This window comes from Polyodon spathula, chromosome 12 (assembly GCF_017654505.1).
Source record: "Polyodon spathula isolate WHYD16114869_AA chromosome 12, ASM1765450v1, whole genome shotgun sequence".
NCBI lineage: Eukaryota > Metazoa > Chordata > Actinopteri > Acipenseriformes > Polyodontidae > Polyodon > Polyodon spathula.
Genome location: NC_054545.1, coordinates 31,625,692 through 31,642,447, shown reverse-complemented (window position 1 = coordinate 31,642,447; position 16,756 = coordinate 31,625,692). Strand labels below are relative to the sequence as shown.

The following is a 16,756-nucleotide window of genomic DNA, read 5'->3' as shown; positions in this document are numbered from 1 at the left end:
ATGTTGGAGAACCTAGAACCTAAAACCGTGCATCCTTACTGAAGGATAAGGGTTATGTTTACAATTTAAAGTCAAGAACAATAATCCCTGTACAGAAACTTTGACTTTAGCTAAATGAAGTGAGAGGTATTTGACATCATGGCCAATATTGTTAGGATTTTGAAGGAATTCTGAAAAAGCTACATGATTTATGATGGCTATCTATAAAGGAAATAGCTTTGTAGTTGTGGCTGATATATCTTGCATCCTATAAGGAATTCTGTTCACAGAACAAATGCAATATTCTTATTTGGGTGCCACTTGTCCCTTATGTCCAAGCTTACTTACCTTCTCAAAAGCCCATGCACTTTGAGGTCAGGTCTACCTGTGCTTGTGGGTGTCCCACTGTGCCCTTCAGTAGCTCCTAGGGGAGTCAGTGATGTCAAGAGATCTCCTTGAAACATTCATCCAGGCTTGGCAGATTCACGCCTGGCTAGTTCCAAACCTGGGTCTGTCCTGCTTGAATACTAAATGGAAAAGAAGTCACTTGCATTTGTGTTAAACATAATGAAATCATTTGCTCAAGGTCTTGTGAAGGTGTACAGTAAAGAGGTACCCAGATAAAAAAAAAAAAAAAAATTAAAAAGCCATGAAGCAAAATCCAACAAAGAAATCCAGCTCCAGACAGCATTCTGTGAGTTGTTGAGGGAAACATTGCGGATAATGGCATTGAAGTGTGGCTTTATTAGGTCTTAACATACACCATGGTTAGGGTGGATAGAAAGAGTTTTGCTAGCAGTTTGTCTGTGTCCATTTTTCCAAATAACTGATATAATGATCTGTACTGAATACAAGACACACCTGTAAAATAAAATACTGTATAACAAAAATAAATATGACTTCAACTGAAAAATAAATAATAAGATTGTCTCAGTCGGTATGTTTGAATGAGGTCATTTTCATAATAGCTTTAATGATGTCATTCTGGTTCACCATATGCTACCCTGACACTTGACCTTTGGAATGCTGGGAAGTAGGAATCAGTAATCGGAATGTCGGTCACGTTCATGCATAAGGCCATTGTTCTATGTAGGTTGGGAGGAAGCATGTTTTAAAACTGTATTAGTGGCATTCCTGCTTTAAACCAGATAGTAAGAAACCTTTTCTTATATTTTGAACTTTAATGCTTGAACTGTTCAAATTTCATCTTCAAAAACTCCACCTATCTTATGTGTTAAACAGATACAGATTATAGCCCAGTTTATATTTTTAAATGTTTGGCTGGATAGTAAAAATGTTACAGCAGTTGACTTTTTTTTTTTTCTTGTGTGTGGCAAAATATCTCCTCTAACATACATTTATTATTTTGTCTTGTTAAACTTTGGAATCATCAAACAAATTACATCTGACTTGACACGAAAGGCATCCAGCACATGAAAAGCTTTTTTTTTAACACAAAATATCAGCAGATCAGCAGGAGAGTAAACCCAAGAAATAGATGACTGGCTTCAGAAATGTGTCTAAAAAACATGATGCACAACCAATCTTGCGTTCCGGATTTCCAAAGGTGAAAGCATTATAAACTGAGCAGGTGCCCAGAGAGAGCACAGACTAGAACAGTGCAGACAGATTACTATACACAGGCTTCCCCTGATAAAGGGATATCTGTAGAGCACTGTTTAAGAAGATGTTGATTACACAGACCAGTATACATAAGCAATATCACACAGATATACAGGATACAGGAAAAGTCCAAGCCATTTTATAAATATGCACATTCAAAAATAAATACCCAGTTTTCACTGATTGACAGACACAGTAAATTGGTTACTATATTGCACTGATTATTATGTCATAGATTTTAAAAAATGGAAATAGCCTTGTACAGTATACCACATTCAGATCCAGTTCTTAGGTCTGTATTAGCGCTTGAGGTCTGTATCAATGCTTTCTCAAGGGAGGGTTAGGCCTGGTTATGCTAACATGCACAGAAAAAGAGTAAAAAAATAATTAGATAAATGAAATGTGTGATCTAAACTGTTTAAAGCAAACATAGCTGTTAGTTATGTGGTCTAATATTTTGTGTAAGACAAAACAATAAGAAGAAGACAAACACACGTGTATCTATTTTCCATCAGCCAAGAACCATACCCAAGCACCCTTTTTAAACCTGCCCTGCTGTGGTGAAGAAATGCTCTCTTTGCTAATGAAATCAGAGCCCAGGAATAGATGGAGTCCATGGGTCAGGGTGGCAGCCCAGGAAATATGACATCATCATTTTTGTCTTCCTGTAAGATGAATGATTCTGACCCCTCTTGTATTACAGCTCTAATAGAACATTAGGACATGATAAAATTGCAAATGAATAAGCAAGGAGATAAATTTGTCAGGTTTTATCTAGCTCGGCTTACTTATAAATGTGTCTCATGTGTTGCCTTCATGTCCAGATGTGACATAAATGTTATTTTTTCACTAATGAAGGTATATCATATTTCAAGGCATCATATTTAATACAGTAATATAAAATGGTCTCAGAAATAAGCAGGCCTCAGAATATCATGACTTGAAGACTGAAAAGATTTGAAAAACAAATGCTGTCTGAACAGAGAAATATCAATGGTGTGTTAGTGTTCCCTGTTTAATCAGATCTGTGTGCGCCTATGGCACGGTAGCGTCACATCCCAGATGGTATTGGCACGGACAGAGACTCGGACACAGAAAGCTGCAAGTTAGAATGCCTAATGTGTTCTTTAATCCAAATAAACAAAAATAACACAGTACAAACATTAACAAAAACACCCTTGACAAAACAAAAGGGTTTACAAAAACTCACGCAGTGTAAACAAACAGATAGCACAACACCGAACACACAACACAGACCTCCACCTCTATCACAAACATTAATCCAACTAACTCTCCCCTAACACCCATGAGCACCTATTTATACACCTGTAGCTGGAGCCTAATTAATCATTTAATCATGTATTCAACTGTCGGCTCCAGCTACATTCCCACGTGCTTTGATAGAGAGAAATTGACTCCCTTTCCTGCCAACCCAATATTCTCCACACAAACACACACAGGCAGGCCTTCCACCCTGCCACACTGCCACAGAGCTCTATACAGTTAAAGCCTTGTTAGGCCATAAGCAAGGTAGACCTCTGGGTGTCTCTAGTGCCTGCAGAGGTTCATCAAAATGGATAGTGCCTTGTTTAGGACAGGGAGAGACAAGTTTTAAATGAACAATTTGTCAGTGCACTGTGGCTTTTATGTGCTCAGCATATTTTTGTTACAATTTGTAAGAAAATATCTCTGTACTATAGGGAAAAATGGAAATAAGCCCTGTAAAACATGATTTAATTTACTTTTACTAACATGTATTATTATTATTATTATTATTATTATTATTATTATTATTATTATTATTATTATTATTATTATTATTATTAATAAAAAATAAAGTTAATTAAACAAGGCAAAGGGGACTGAAGCAGTCAGATACAGACCATCCACACTGATCAAAATGGTAGCACAGGTGCCTTGGAATCTACTTTATTTGCTGTATTACTGATATTAACAAGATTGCTCATGGGGCTTGGGAAACAAGTGCATCTCCATTGATCTTGTGTAGAATAAGGAACATCTGTGTTCAAATCCACACCTGAAAATGTACAGGGCAGCTAGTGTTGGCCTCGTATTTATATTTGATCGTATGGCCTATCTTATCCATCATTTGGCTGATAGTGACTTTAGTTGGAGCAGTACAGTGGGTGCATGGAGGCAGTGTGGTAATGTAGCGAGTTTCTTAATAAACTTGAAATTATAGATAAAGAAAAAACGTTTTTTTTTTTTTTTTAATGTATGGGTATTATTATTTATTTTAATACCATTAAGTTAGTTCTCTAAACAAACATTTCTCAATCAAACCATACCACTGAATAGTCTGTACCTTTGTGGCTTATTAGAAATGTAACTAAGCTACATAAAATGTAATTGTAACTTTGGATTACCTGTGTTATTATACAAAAAGAAATCACTAAAACAAAAATAAACATGTTTGAGTGAAGTAGGTTCAGGCTCGGGGCTACAGTTGTGCGTGGAAGTCACATTTGCCTCAGTAATTTATCTCTGATGGGTACATATACCATAAGTTACAGATACATTCAGAAAATGTTAGGATACCAGCAACTCAGAAGCGTTCTGTTCACATACTGAAAACCATTTCCTCTCCTGCAATCCCTGTATCACTAAATGAAACACTTAAAGTTGAAAATTAAGTTGGTACTATTCCGAATAGCTGATTTTTCCCCTCAAACCGCGAGTAATGAGAGGTTAACGCAGTGGCACCAGTCCCATTATTGAGTGAATTTAGCACCTTGGACAGCGCAGTAAAATCTTTATTGCTTTCCTGACCCTCTCGTCATGTTCTGTTTGTGTGTTCAGTGGGTCTCGGGGCTGATTGAAAGGCAATATGTTCGCTGCTGAACACACATGCATGCTCCAGGGCTTGTTCACGGCAGGGAGGTGAGAGCAATTTTCTGGTTGTCGCACTGCAAGAACACTTCCAGGCCCCAGCGCATTAACTTTTAAAAAGGACTTTATAGGTTCAGTGTGTCTGCTTATAAAAAATGAAAAAAAGAAAAATCACTACAGCTGTATTTTTACTAATTTCCCCCTCCTGTTTTTTGTTCAAGATTAATATAATATTACTAAACTATAATTTAGTCTGATATATATGTATTATATATATTATTGATATATATTACTATATATATATATATATATATATGTTGTTTGGTACATGTTAAACAGCTATGCAATTTCCTCTTCAGTCTTTCATTTTAAACACACCACTGGAATCACAGTACATAACTTGTAATTTTATTTTATGTATTTGCGGCATGTATGTAGGCATGTATGTGGTACTGTATGTATGTTCCGGTATTTATTCATGCAAGTACATGTAATGTGTTTCTGTATTTATTTTAATACAATAAAATTGTATTGTAGATCTAGTGTTACAGATGCACACAGTGCTACCATTGATGTCATAGCAGTCTCTGTCTGGAGTATATAACAGTGAATTAAAGAAGTGCAGAACAAGCACAGGGTGTTAGTTGAAGTACCTCGTTCATTATTAAAAGAGTCTGCCCTTTTGAGGGCTCCTAGCCCTTCTCACAGCTTCTTTTAATATCTTGCTCCGGGATCAAATCATACATCCACGATCTCTGTGAACCCACTACAAACAGAAGACTGACATTATATTGTTTAGTGTATTAGCATAACAGAATATGAATCCTAAGACAGAGCACCCTTCTGCCACCTCACCAATGCACCCTATCTGGTAAACACAGCATGTGGCAGCCTAGTAAATGCTCTAGTTAAATCTCATGCCTGAAAATATACCTACAGTTATTGTGCTTACACAAGACTGATTCTGAAAAGTTTACCGATTACTGATAAACTGTCTAATAGTGTAGGTATACATGTATTGTTTTATTTATTTTGTCCAGAATCTTGTCTTATATGAAAAGAAAAAATGATATGTAATAGTCCAAAACATCCTGATATAATAGATTTTTGTATCAATTATTCACATTTTTGTGTACCTACATTATGTTTTTCTTTTAGATTTTGCCTCTTTTTGGTGCATATCCATTTTCTTATTTCAATTATATATTACACTATGTAACACAATTTTTGTTCCTGGGTAGTAAGTGTTATTTCCTAACTGCTTATGCCTCAAAAGTATAGAACATGGCTATTATTCCCCACAAACTTTGCTTTTGTGACCAGGACAGTGATATTTCAAAATATCACTATTTCCAATGGGAAAACGGGCAAATGTGTGTCTTTTCGTTCACATAAAGTCAGAAAAAAACAACATATGAATCCAAATTAACATGTATTTATACTAAAGTAATACAAAAATGACTACAAAAGATTTAGAAGTGAGTAGTTTTTCGAGATTTACAATTATACTGTATTTACATTATAATCGTAAATCTCGAAAAACTAGTCACTTCTAAATCTTTTGTAGTCATTTTTGTATTACTGAGGCATAAGCAATTAGGAAATAACACTTACTACCCAGGAACAAAAAAAAAAAAAAAAAATGTTACACGGTGTTATTGTACTAGTGGTATATTGTTTTTCATAAGGTTTGTTCCTTCCTGGACACAGCAACAAAAAAGATATTATAGCGATTGCAAAGTTTGACCAACCCGATTCTTGAAATCCAATAAATAGAAATGAGCATTCACTTTGGTTTAAATACATATAAATGCACAGTTGCAATTGTTTATGCTTTTAATACAGTGTATGACCTTCTGTGAAACCATTTAACAGCCTGTTAGAAGACACAGCTAATAAACCAATTAAACATTTTGTATGAGGCCAGATGCACAGATTTTGTAACTTTGGGAATACATACTTCAGACGGATTTGCATAAATGTATGATAACTGCTTTATATTCTATAGCAATGATCTTATGATTGGAAAAATGCTAATACTGGATCTAAAAGCTTGTCATTTGAAAATGTGTTAAAAAAAAGAGTTATTTATGAAGAGATTATGATGACAGCAAAATGGTTGTAATTATATCCTGATTTTCCCATTGAAATGGAAGATAACTGCTGAAGTTCTTCATTGTAATACAATTAATATGTAGTAAGTGTATGAATAGCTATTAGCACTTTGGGAAAGTATCTTTACAGATTTTGTTGTGTTCTAATAATAACAACTGGGTATAGGAGGCAGAGGTTATGCACGAAGACTGCAGGCGAGCGATTTAACCGCTATACAAAGTAGTCCAGTTCATCTGCACAAGCAGTTGTAGCCTTTTTAATCTCTTCTACAGGGGTCAGAATCCGGAATACGAGACTGCTTCTTACACACAGGACCTTATTTCTAAAACCATCGTGTAAATCAGCAATGCTTTCAGCAAGACAGAGGCTTTACTCATTATTGTTTGTTCTTCTTTCTACAGGAGGTTATACTGAAACGAGCTGCAGATTTAGTCGAAGCTCTGTATGGCATGCCACATAACAATCAGGTAAGATTTATTTTTTATTTTTTACTTTTTTAATCTAACATTTTAAATTGTGGTTTATTATTTGAAATGAACGAATGTCCTTTCTGGACCAATAATGGCTGAAATGCAAAACTGCTGTTATTTAGGCATTAGAAGTAGATGTGGTATAGTATAGCTAGCTTTCTGCTTCAATATTAAAATACTTTTATAGTCATTTCAATAAAAAAAAAAAAAAAATGCTCTTATAGAAGAAGGTGCTAACAAGCCAGGTGTGCACAATCCTGTTTCCAGGCAAAGTAGACTTGATTAATTTAGTAACATGTAAAGAACTGACAGTTAGCTTAGATGCCCCCAGCAAACCAAACTGCCCAATTCACACTGCCCCTTTGTTCTTTTTAAAACTAAAATTGCTTCTTTGAATACACGTCTAATGCCTTGGAGAAACCCCTCAACACTTGCTCGTATTTTATTCGGTGAAGGAAATCATCCTGAAGCGGGCAGCGGACATTGCAGAAGCCCTCTACAATGTCCCTCGCAACCACAACCAGCTCCCAGCGCTCAGCAACACGTCTGTGCACGCGGGGATGATGGGAGTGAATTCCTTCAGTGGCCAGCTAGCTGTCAATGTGTCAGAGTCTACCAACCAGGGTAAGGAAAACGAGCAGCGCATCTCATCTTCACTTATCTATCAAAAGTGTTCAGGCTGCCGCGTGAAGGAAGTGTGAAGGCAGCTCTATTGGTCATAAAAAGCCAAACACAGTAAGCAAAATGGTATTCTTAAGCACAAGCAGTGCTGTAGCTTTCCATCTAAAGCTGTTATTTATTTCTCACTGTACAGTGGCTTGCGAAAGTATTGACCCCCCTTGGCATTTTTCCTATTTTGTTGCCTTACAACCTGGAATTAAAATGGATTTTTATTTGGATTTCATGTAATAGACATACACAAAATAGTCCAAATTGGTGAAGTGAAATGAAAAAAATAACTTGTTTTAAAAAATTCTAAAAAATAAATAACAGAAAAGTGGTGCGTGCATATGTATTCACCCCCTTTGCTATTAAGCCTCTAAATAAGATCTGGTGCAACCAATTACCTTCAGAAGTCACATAATTAGTTAAATAAAGTCCACCTGTGTGCAATCCAAGTGTCACATGATCTGTCACATGATCTCAGTATATATACACCTGTTCTGAAAGTCCCCAGAGTCTGCAACACCACTAAGCAAGGGGCACCACCAAGCAAGCGGCACCATGAAGACCAAGGAGCTCTCCAAACAAGTCAGGGACAAAGTTGTGGAGAAGTACAAATATCCGAAACTTTGAACATCCCACGAAGCACCATTAAAGCCATTATTAAAAAATGGAAAGAATATGGCACCACAACAAACCTGGCAAGAGACGGCCGCCCACCAAAACTCACGGACCAGGCAAGGAGGGCATTAATCAGAGAGGCAACAGAGAGACCAAAGATAACCCTGAAGGAGCTGCAAAGCTCCACAGCGGAGATTGGAGTATCTGTCCATAGGACCACTTTAAACCGTACACTCCACAGAGCTGGGCTTTACTGAAGAGTGGCCAGAAAAAAGCCATTGCTTAAAGAAAAAAATAAGCAAACACGTTTGGTGTTCGCCAAAGGCATGTGGGAGACTCCCCAGACATATGGAAGAAGGTACTCTGGTCAGATGAGACTAAAATTGAGCTTTTTGGCCATCAAGGAAAACGTAGTGTCTGGCGCAAACCCAACACCTCTCATCACCCCGAGAACACCGTCCCCACAGTGAAGCATGGTGGTGGCAGCATCATGCTGTGGGAATGTTTTTCGTCGGCAGGGACTGGGAAACTGGTCAAAATTGAAGGAATGATGGATGGCGCTAAATACATGGAAATTCTTGAGGGAAACCTGTTTCAGTCTTCCAGAGATTTGAGACTGGGACGGAGGTTCACCTTCCAGCAGGACAATGACCCTAAGCACACTGCTAAAGCAACACTCGAGTGGTTTAAGGGGAAACATTTAAATGTCTTGGAATGGCCTAGTCAAAGCCCAGACCTCAATCCAATTGAGAATATGTGGTATGACTTAAAGATTGCTGTACACCAGCAGAATCCATCCAACTTGAAGGAGCTGGAGCAGTTTTGCCTTGAAGAATGGGCAAAAGTCCCAGTGGCTAGATGTGCCAAGCTTATAGATACATACCCCAAGAGACTTGCAGCTGTAATTGCTGCAAAAGGTGGCTCTACAAAGCATTGAATTTGGGGGGGTGAATACTTATGCACGCTCAAGTTTTCTGTTTTTTTGTCTTATTTCTTGTTTGTTTCACAATAAAAAATATTTTGCATCTTCAAAGTAGTAGGCATGTTGTGTAAATCAAATGATACAAACCCCCAAAAAATCCATTTTAATTCCAGGTTGTAAGGCAACAAAATAGGAAAAATGCCAAGGGGGGTCAATACTTTCGCAAGCCACTGTATGATTGAAACATTTAAAACTGTTATAAAACAGGGTTTGGTTCCCTTTAAATTGCAGTAAAACAGCCTTAATTGTAAGTAATTGTTTTAATAGATTTCGGATTTGTTTCTGCTTTAACCGCCATATGGTAAATTGGCCCTGTGCTAATTTTTGTAGTTGACAGCATAAGCGATTTGTAACACACAATCATAACACCATTATTTTCATCCAGGCATCTTCATGTAATATCTTTGACACTTATATAATATGTAATATCTTTGACATATTTTGTGTGTGTGTGTGTGTGTGTGTGTGTGTGTGTGTGTGTGTGTGTATATATATATATATATATATATATACACACTGTAATCTTTTTTTTCATTGTATGCGTGTTTGATTTTAAAATAACCCAATATATCGGTCTCGGCTGGAGTCTCTGAATGATTGCATATCATAAATTTAGCCTCCCCCACCTCACAGTTCATCCTGAAAATGTATTGAAAACAGAAGTTTCAGCATTCACCCCATGGGTCTTATGGTAAAAATCACATTGGTGTCAGCAATAAGTGAGCGTGTTTCTTGCTTGATTCTTTTCATTGACTTTCTGTCTGTCTCCTCATCCTCATCTTCATTGTTATATATTTCTCTGTTCCAAGACTAGAGAACTCCTGCTGCCAAGATGGAAGGGCAGCACTCTGGGATAGCGTTAAAGGAATGCTGTCCTTTTTACCAGGGCCCTTTGACTGTTAGATTAGTGGCATGGTTTCAGATGTTATTAGTGTGAACCAAAGCATTACTGTCAATTAAAAAGCCATCGCCAATTCACTACAACCCCTGGACTGGCTTATGATTCTCTCTAGCATTGCAGTTATATAAAGTACTATAATAGCTATAATTAGACATGATTAAACTGCAACTACTTGTGTTCTTCCTCAGGTTTCACTCGGAACACGAGCAGTGTATCGCCTCATGGGTATGTGCCAAGCCCCACACCTCAGCAGACGAACTATAACTCAGTGACAACAAGTATGAATGGATACGGCAACACTGGGATGTCAAACCTGGGAGGATCACCAAGCTTTCTCAATGGATCAGCTGCCAACTCACCCTATGCCAGTGAGTTCCGCCATTTTACCTTTGTTCGCTTTCTAAGATTGCTCAAGGGTCAATATGCTGTGTTGTATTTGCAAGACATTGTTTGTTTTTTTTCCTCAGATGCGTGTGTGTGTATTTAAACCCATATGGCACGTGTATGGAGTATTGTTTATTTCTAGTTTTGTAGCATTTTTGTATTCCTTTTAGAACAAAAGCGAGACACAGCTTAAATATAAGCATAGCACATTTGTCCCATTGTGTGACCTTTTCAGTTTCCAGCTGAAAGAATGAGGTCTCCTCTCTTTAAAAAAAAACAAAAAAACATTGCATGTCCCTTGTATCACATTAAAAGCCTTGTTCTAACACCCTTCAGTAATGCCTGACCACTCACATCACACTCTTTTTCAATCCCAGCCTCTAAATTAAAGATTCTTAATTAAATCAATAAACTAATTGCAGGAGTAGCAATTCAATTTCAGCACTTTGATTCCACAATGTTAACAAGTACTTTAAGAGGCTGACTGATTCCGCTCAGACACTTTCAATCAAACTGGCCAAGCTTTATAGTTCCAATTTTCATTAATTGATTAGTTAGGCCTTCATAAATGGATTATGACATTATAACACACATTGTGCTAAAATAGAGTGCTAGCAAATTTAAACGAAGAGTAATAATAACAATAAAGAAAGAAGACAAAATCAGAGGGCACCTGATATATTGCCACAGTAATTGTAAAATCATTCAAGGAGAAAATGCTCTGAGAGTATTAAAAGTGGTGGGGGAGTCCAATGAGTGTTGATTTCTCGTGGCCTATAGTGCATCATATATCACAGCAGGGCATGAATATTAGCTGTCTTGAAGAAGCAGCAATAAAGCAATGCCCTCACCCCTGCAAAAAGCAATCTTTGGGTTAACACTAAACAATGTTTGATTATAAATCCCCCTCCCTCTTATTCATATTTACAGCTTTTACCATACAGCAGTAAGATATTTATCACCTGTTCAAGAAAATAAATACATACATAGATAAAAAAACCTGGAAACTGAAAAGTGGACTAACACAACACAACCACTGTAATCGTTAGTGAAAAGAAACATTTTCCTCCAGGTGATGAGACATATTCAAGCCGACCCTCTGTTTTAAAGTTGGTTATTTTGTTTTTTTCTTCTTCTGTAAAGTTGTGCCATCCAGTCCTACCATGGCCTCCTCAACCAGCCTGCCCTCCAACTGCAGTAGCTCCTCCGGGATCTTCTCATTCTCACCTGCCAACATGGTGTCTGCCGTGAAACAGAAGAGCGCCTTCGCCCCTGTGGTGAGACCACAGACCTCGCCGCCGCCCACTTGCAGCAGTGCCAACGGCAACAGCCTTCAAGGTGAGACAAGACACAGAGGAGCAGAAAACCTCACCTGCTAATGTACCACCCTGTTACCCAAACTGAAAAACAACTACTGCATAGCCACTGTGCACTAAATTGAGAACTATATATTTACAACACTATCAGGGCACTACTAAATAACTGTAATAAAAGGTACTGTTATATTGCATTGCATTACAGAACCACATGGTAACTGCAATTATAGCAAATCAAAAGGTGCAGTTAAACTGTCTACAAACTGCAACGCTTTGCCTCAATGTAATGCAGTTTCATTTCAGTTAAACTACAGTTGTTTTTCAAGTAAGGGCAGATACTATAGATCCAAATGCCACACCCTCCAGCTCACTTAAAGATACTGGGCTATATTCAGTAAACTGTAATAATGTAAAGGTCATGGACAGTGTATAAAAAATAAATTACAATGTTGTTTTTTCTATTGGTATGCATCTTTAATCCTTTAATGATAAAATAAATATGTACAAGAGAAACTGACTCCCCAAAATAGACCAAAAGATTATTATGTTTTATTGAAGAAAATCCATCATGTGTAGTTCCTAACCCACACTGCTGTAGGTAAATAACACCATGTTCTTTCTTCTCTTCTCTCCTCTTCTCTCCTCTCTCTCTCCCCCTGTCAGATCAGTCTTTTGTGGACTCTAGCAAGTACTCCACTGCAGGCTCACTTCAGGGCCTGGCCTTCTCCTGAAGTATGTTATTTCCCTTCCTTTCTCCTTTATCGTGATATTTCTGTGTTCCTGTGCAGTAGCAACACATTTGAAGTACATACAGAGAATCCCCATTCACAGTGATAAAATCCTGTCACTATAGCTTTTACTGTTGCAAGAAATGTGAAAAATAATGGGGGAAATTCAAGGCTGGCAATGTTGTAGAGGAGGAAGGATTTTGCTGTTTTTGAATCATGTAGCATATCAATTTGATACCCGCGGGGAACTTTCAATTCCACCAAGACAATACTTTTCTAAAAATAGCAAGGGATGTACAGGGAAGGAAAAAAATCAATCAGAGTCCAATAAGTTTTATGAAATCTCTTGTGTCTTGTCGCTACTTTGAGAACAGTTTGTAATTAACTGGGCGGCTTCATGGAGTATTTAGTTGTTAACAGGTGTTGAAAACCCTGTTTTTGGTCAAACTGGCGGCATTCTACTTAAGTAAACAAATGCTGGCCTCTGTCAATAGAATGGAAATACAACTTTGGCTAGATTTGCCATATTGCACTATTAAGTTGTGTTGAAAGTGGTCCTGCATTTAGCTTATATGCTGCAATTCTTGGACATGCAATATGAAATTTAAGATTACAAGGATACTATGAAACAGGTGTAACTGAAGTTGTTTTTACTATCAATACTTTAATTAATTATATTGGGTCACACCTTGTCATTACAGCACAATGGAAAATTAGTCCCCATTGGTTTATTGCTTGATTTGTAATTGACACTTATAAACTGTCATAGTTATAACAAGTTTAAGACACTTGTTTTGTAACTGGAAGACTTTGCTCCACAGAACATTGTCCTTAATTAACATGTCATGCTGGTCTCATGGTAGAAAACCCTAAAACCCAAGAGGCAACTGAAGTTCATAGTCCAACGTCTGCCTAGAAAATCTATTAAAATATTCTGTACCAGAGCTTGGAAAGCCAGTATAAAATGCAGCCAACGTATGCAATAAGAAGTACAGTGAATCACTGATTGTGTCTTCCAGACACATGTTAGTAATATGATATGCATGAGAACAAGGCTGAATGGAAATGCTTGTCAATTACATCATAGACAGGAAGGATACTCATCGAGCCCTATGTTACTAGCAATTACATTAAAATAAATGAATTGTTGATATAATGTGTGCCTGGTGTAGGACTGCTAACCATATGTTTTGCTTCATTTGTATATATGTGATGTATACACTGTAAGGTAAAAGGGACTTCCACTTCATCATTCAATTCATTTTTCTTTTTCTTAGGTCTGAAATAAATAAGTTAGTGACATATAGTCTCCAGATACATAGAAATATTTTATACAGATAAAGCCTAAATAAATTATCCTGAATTGTGTGCATGTTAGCCTAACCCTTCTGGTTAAAATGTTCAGCTATTTTACATATGAATGTGACACACACAGGAGGGCAGTTGCCTTCTTTTCCTACTTTTTTCCTTACAGCATGTACAGAATCACAAATTCTATTACTTGTCGTTAACAAAATTCCTCACTGTACAGCAATGGCTAACACTTTAAATGAAGGCAGAGCTGGGAGTCCTGTATATTCTACTGAAATAACAGCTAGACTGGTATTCCATTGGAATTTCTTACAGCAAAAGTTGACTCCAGTGCTAGAGAGGTAGCTTTCGCTTGCATAATCAAACATAATGCCCGCAGATACACAGGGAGGAGGAGACCTGGTTTCTGGTTGTCAGCGCTTTATCTAGCTTGCAACAACAGGTGTAGATTTAAAAGATGCTGTGCTGTTTGCCACAAAAGAAACAGATGAAAGTGAAGGAAGCGGTTCATAGCTCAAAAATTTGAAACAACAACAGCACATGCACATGGAGTCCAGTAAAGTAGCTGATGTTCCTTTCATATTGCACTGCATAATTTTGTGGGTTTACTGTATTTTTCCATACACAGTACGTTATAGTTCTACAGATGGACTTCATGTGTGCCTTTATAAAAGTGTACTATAGTAAAAGCATAACAAAGTGTAATGAAAGCATGATGAAGCATAGGTAAGCATTGTAAAGCCCATAGAAAACTATGGGAAAACAGCAAAAATACTGTGCAGATTTACCCGGATAGGGTTTTATTAGGGTATACACTAAAGTGTTTGAAGTACACACATGTATGTATATGTAAATGTGCAAGCTTGCAGTTTGTTTTCTTGAAATGCGGTTTAATCAAGCCAAAAAACAACTAAAAACTGTACATTATCCTGTTTATTTAGTTAAACTCACTTCCATATGGATTACCACTATAACTCTATCGTGTCCTTGTTTCTTGTTTAAACAGCTATACCTGGAATAATTGTTCCTCCAATGTAGAAGATGAAGCTACGAGGGGAAAGAAAACAACTTTGAAGAAGACTTTTTTTTTTTTTTTTTTTTTTTTTTTTTTAACTCCAGAAGGAGGTTGACCGCAGGTCCCAGCGAGGAGCAGAACTTATAACTCAGGCCTTTTTAAAAAGGAATCACATTTAAAAAAAAAAAAAAAAAAAAAAAAAAAAAAAAAAAAAAAAAAAAGATTGCAACAGCTTCTAAATCTTTCAACCTTTTGAACACCGCTGAGACACGGAACAGGCAAAGTGTTGTTCGAATATTGTAAGAAATATTTATTCTATGTTGTGGAAAATATCTGCTTTTCCAATTCATTTTTCATTTCAGCGAACAATCATATGCCTTTTATAAATTGTAATGTACACAAGGGACACTATATCAGAGTTTTGTGTTTTTATTTATAATGTTTATAAAACTGTGCGTGTGAAGAGGGCAACTGATTAGTTACGATAGAAGGAAAGGGTAGTGAAATAATTAGCATAGGGTAGAAAACTTAGGGCCTCTAAATCAATTTTTTTTATTATTATTGAAAAGTAAGGGTCAACTGGTAAATGTTGTTAAATAAATACCATGTTTACCATTTGCATTAACCTGGTTGAAAATATCACCTAGAAAGGGATATATTTGTGTCTACTGATAGCTCTCCAGTAGTCTTAAGACAGAATCAAGCATAAGTAGAAAACTCATTTAGAAGAATATATTTTAATCATCCTTTGAGAAAACGTTTGCTACTGGACAATGCAAGAATATCAGTCATGCATTGAGATGGTGGTTGCAACATGTTTTTTCCTTCCATAATATAAAGGTATCATTTTATATTTTTTAATGGAAAATTCAATCATTTTGAGTAGTGGTTGCTATCTTTTCTGTCCGAGTGACTGACAGCTTGGGTTGGCCCCTACTTTAGAGCAGTTTCTACAATATATATTAAAGGATGAATGAAAATGCAAAATGGAAAATCTGCAAGAGTTTATTGATGCATTTTTTTTTTTTTTTTTTTTAAAAAAGGGACGATCACAGCACTTCTGAGTGGACAGAGGCCTAAGATCGACTTTGGAAATTAATTTTGCCAGCACTGTATTGAAATGCTCTTAAAAAGTTATTTGTCAAAATCAAACCAATACAGGATAAGGCATATTTTGAATTGTTTCTATGTTATTGAGTTTTGATATGTAGTTATAAATATTGTCTGGTTTTTTTTTGGTTCTGTTTTTTTTTTTTTTTTTTTTGCCAAAGTCATTGTTTGGAATATATTTATACATTGAAATATCTTAAGGCAGCTTTTCAGTACAGTAACACAAATTTTTCTATTACGTATGTTTGCATAAAGAGCTTACTACCATTAGCTTACACTTGCAAATATTAAAGTAAAATAAATAGAAATTGGTTTTGAAAAAAGGGGGATTGTGTAAAATATCCATATAAATAATCTATTTATCTTTGGAGTTTTGTACATTGCCCCCCCCCCCCCCCCCCCCCCGAGTTTTAGTCTATTGTGTATGTTTGCTATGTGAAAAAGTGCCCGACTCATTTTGTCATCCACAGTTGATCTTGCTGTTTTAAATGTGATTTGAATATGTTTCATTTGTATTTAGTTTTCATTTCTAGTATTGTTTAAAACCATGCTTCCATTTTTTATTATTTCCATCAAAAAGCCATTGTCTATTTTTGTATTATTTGTAAGTTAATGGAAAATGTTTTTTTGTTTTTGTTTTTTTTAAATGTATGGAAAAAAGTAGCAACTTATAATAAAGGTTTATTCA

At 36.4% G+C, this 16,756-nt stretch overlaps 1 protein-coding gene across 5 annotated transcripts in view; it reads left to right on the top strand.

Annotated features, from left to right (window-relative positions):
- Nucleotides 1-16,658, top strand: part of LOC121324169 (transcription factor COE1) — a 143,203-nt gene extending 126,545 nt beyond the window's left edge. For 2 of the 5 annotated variants that reach the window (XM_041265713.1, XM_041265712.1), the window contains exons 12-17: nt 6,969-7,034; nt 7,493-7,661; nt 10,393-10,572; nt 11,732-11,926; nt 12,568-12,636; nt 14,950-16,658. In XM_041265713.1, coding sequence (XP_041121647.1) covers nt 6,969-7,034; nt 7,493-7,661; nt 10,393-10,572; nt 11,732-11,926; nt 12,568-12,635 — 678 coding nt within the window. In that variant the 3' untranslated portion in view covers nt 12,636; nt 14,950-16,658. The remainder of the gene's footprint in view (nt 1-6,968; nt 7,035-7,492; nt 7,662-10,392; nt 10,573-11,731; nt 11,927-12,567; nt 12,637-14,949) is intronic. The other 3 variants (XM_041265715.1, XM_041265714.1, XR_005951225.1) reach the window with 2 other exon arrangements.
- Nucleotides 16,659-16,756: the final 98 nt, after the last annotated feature.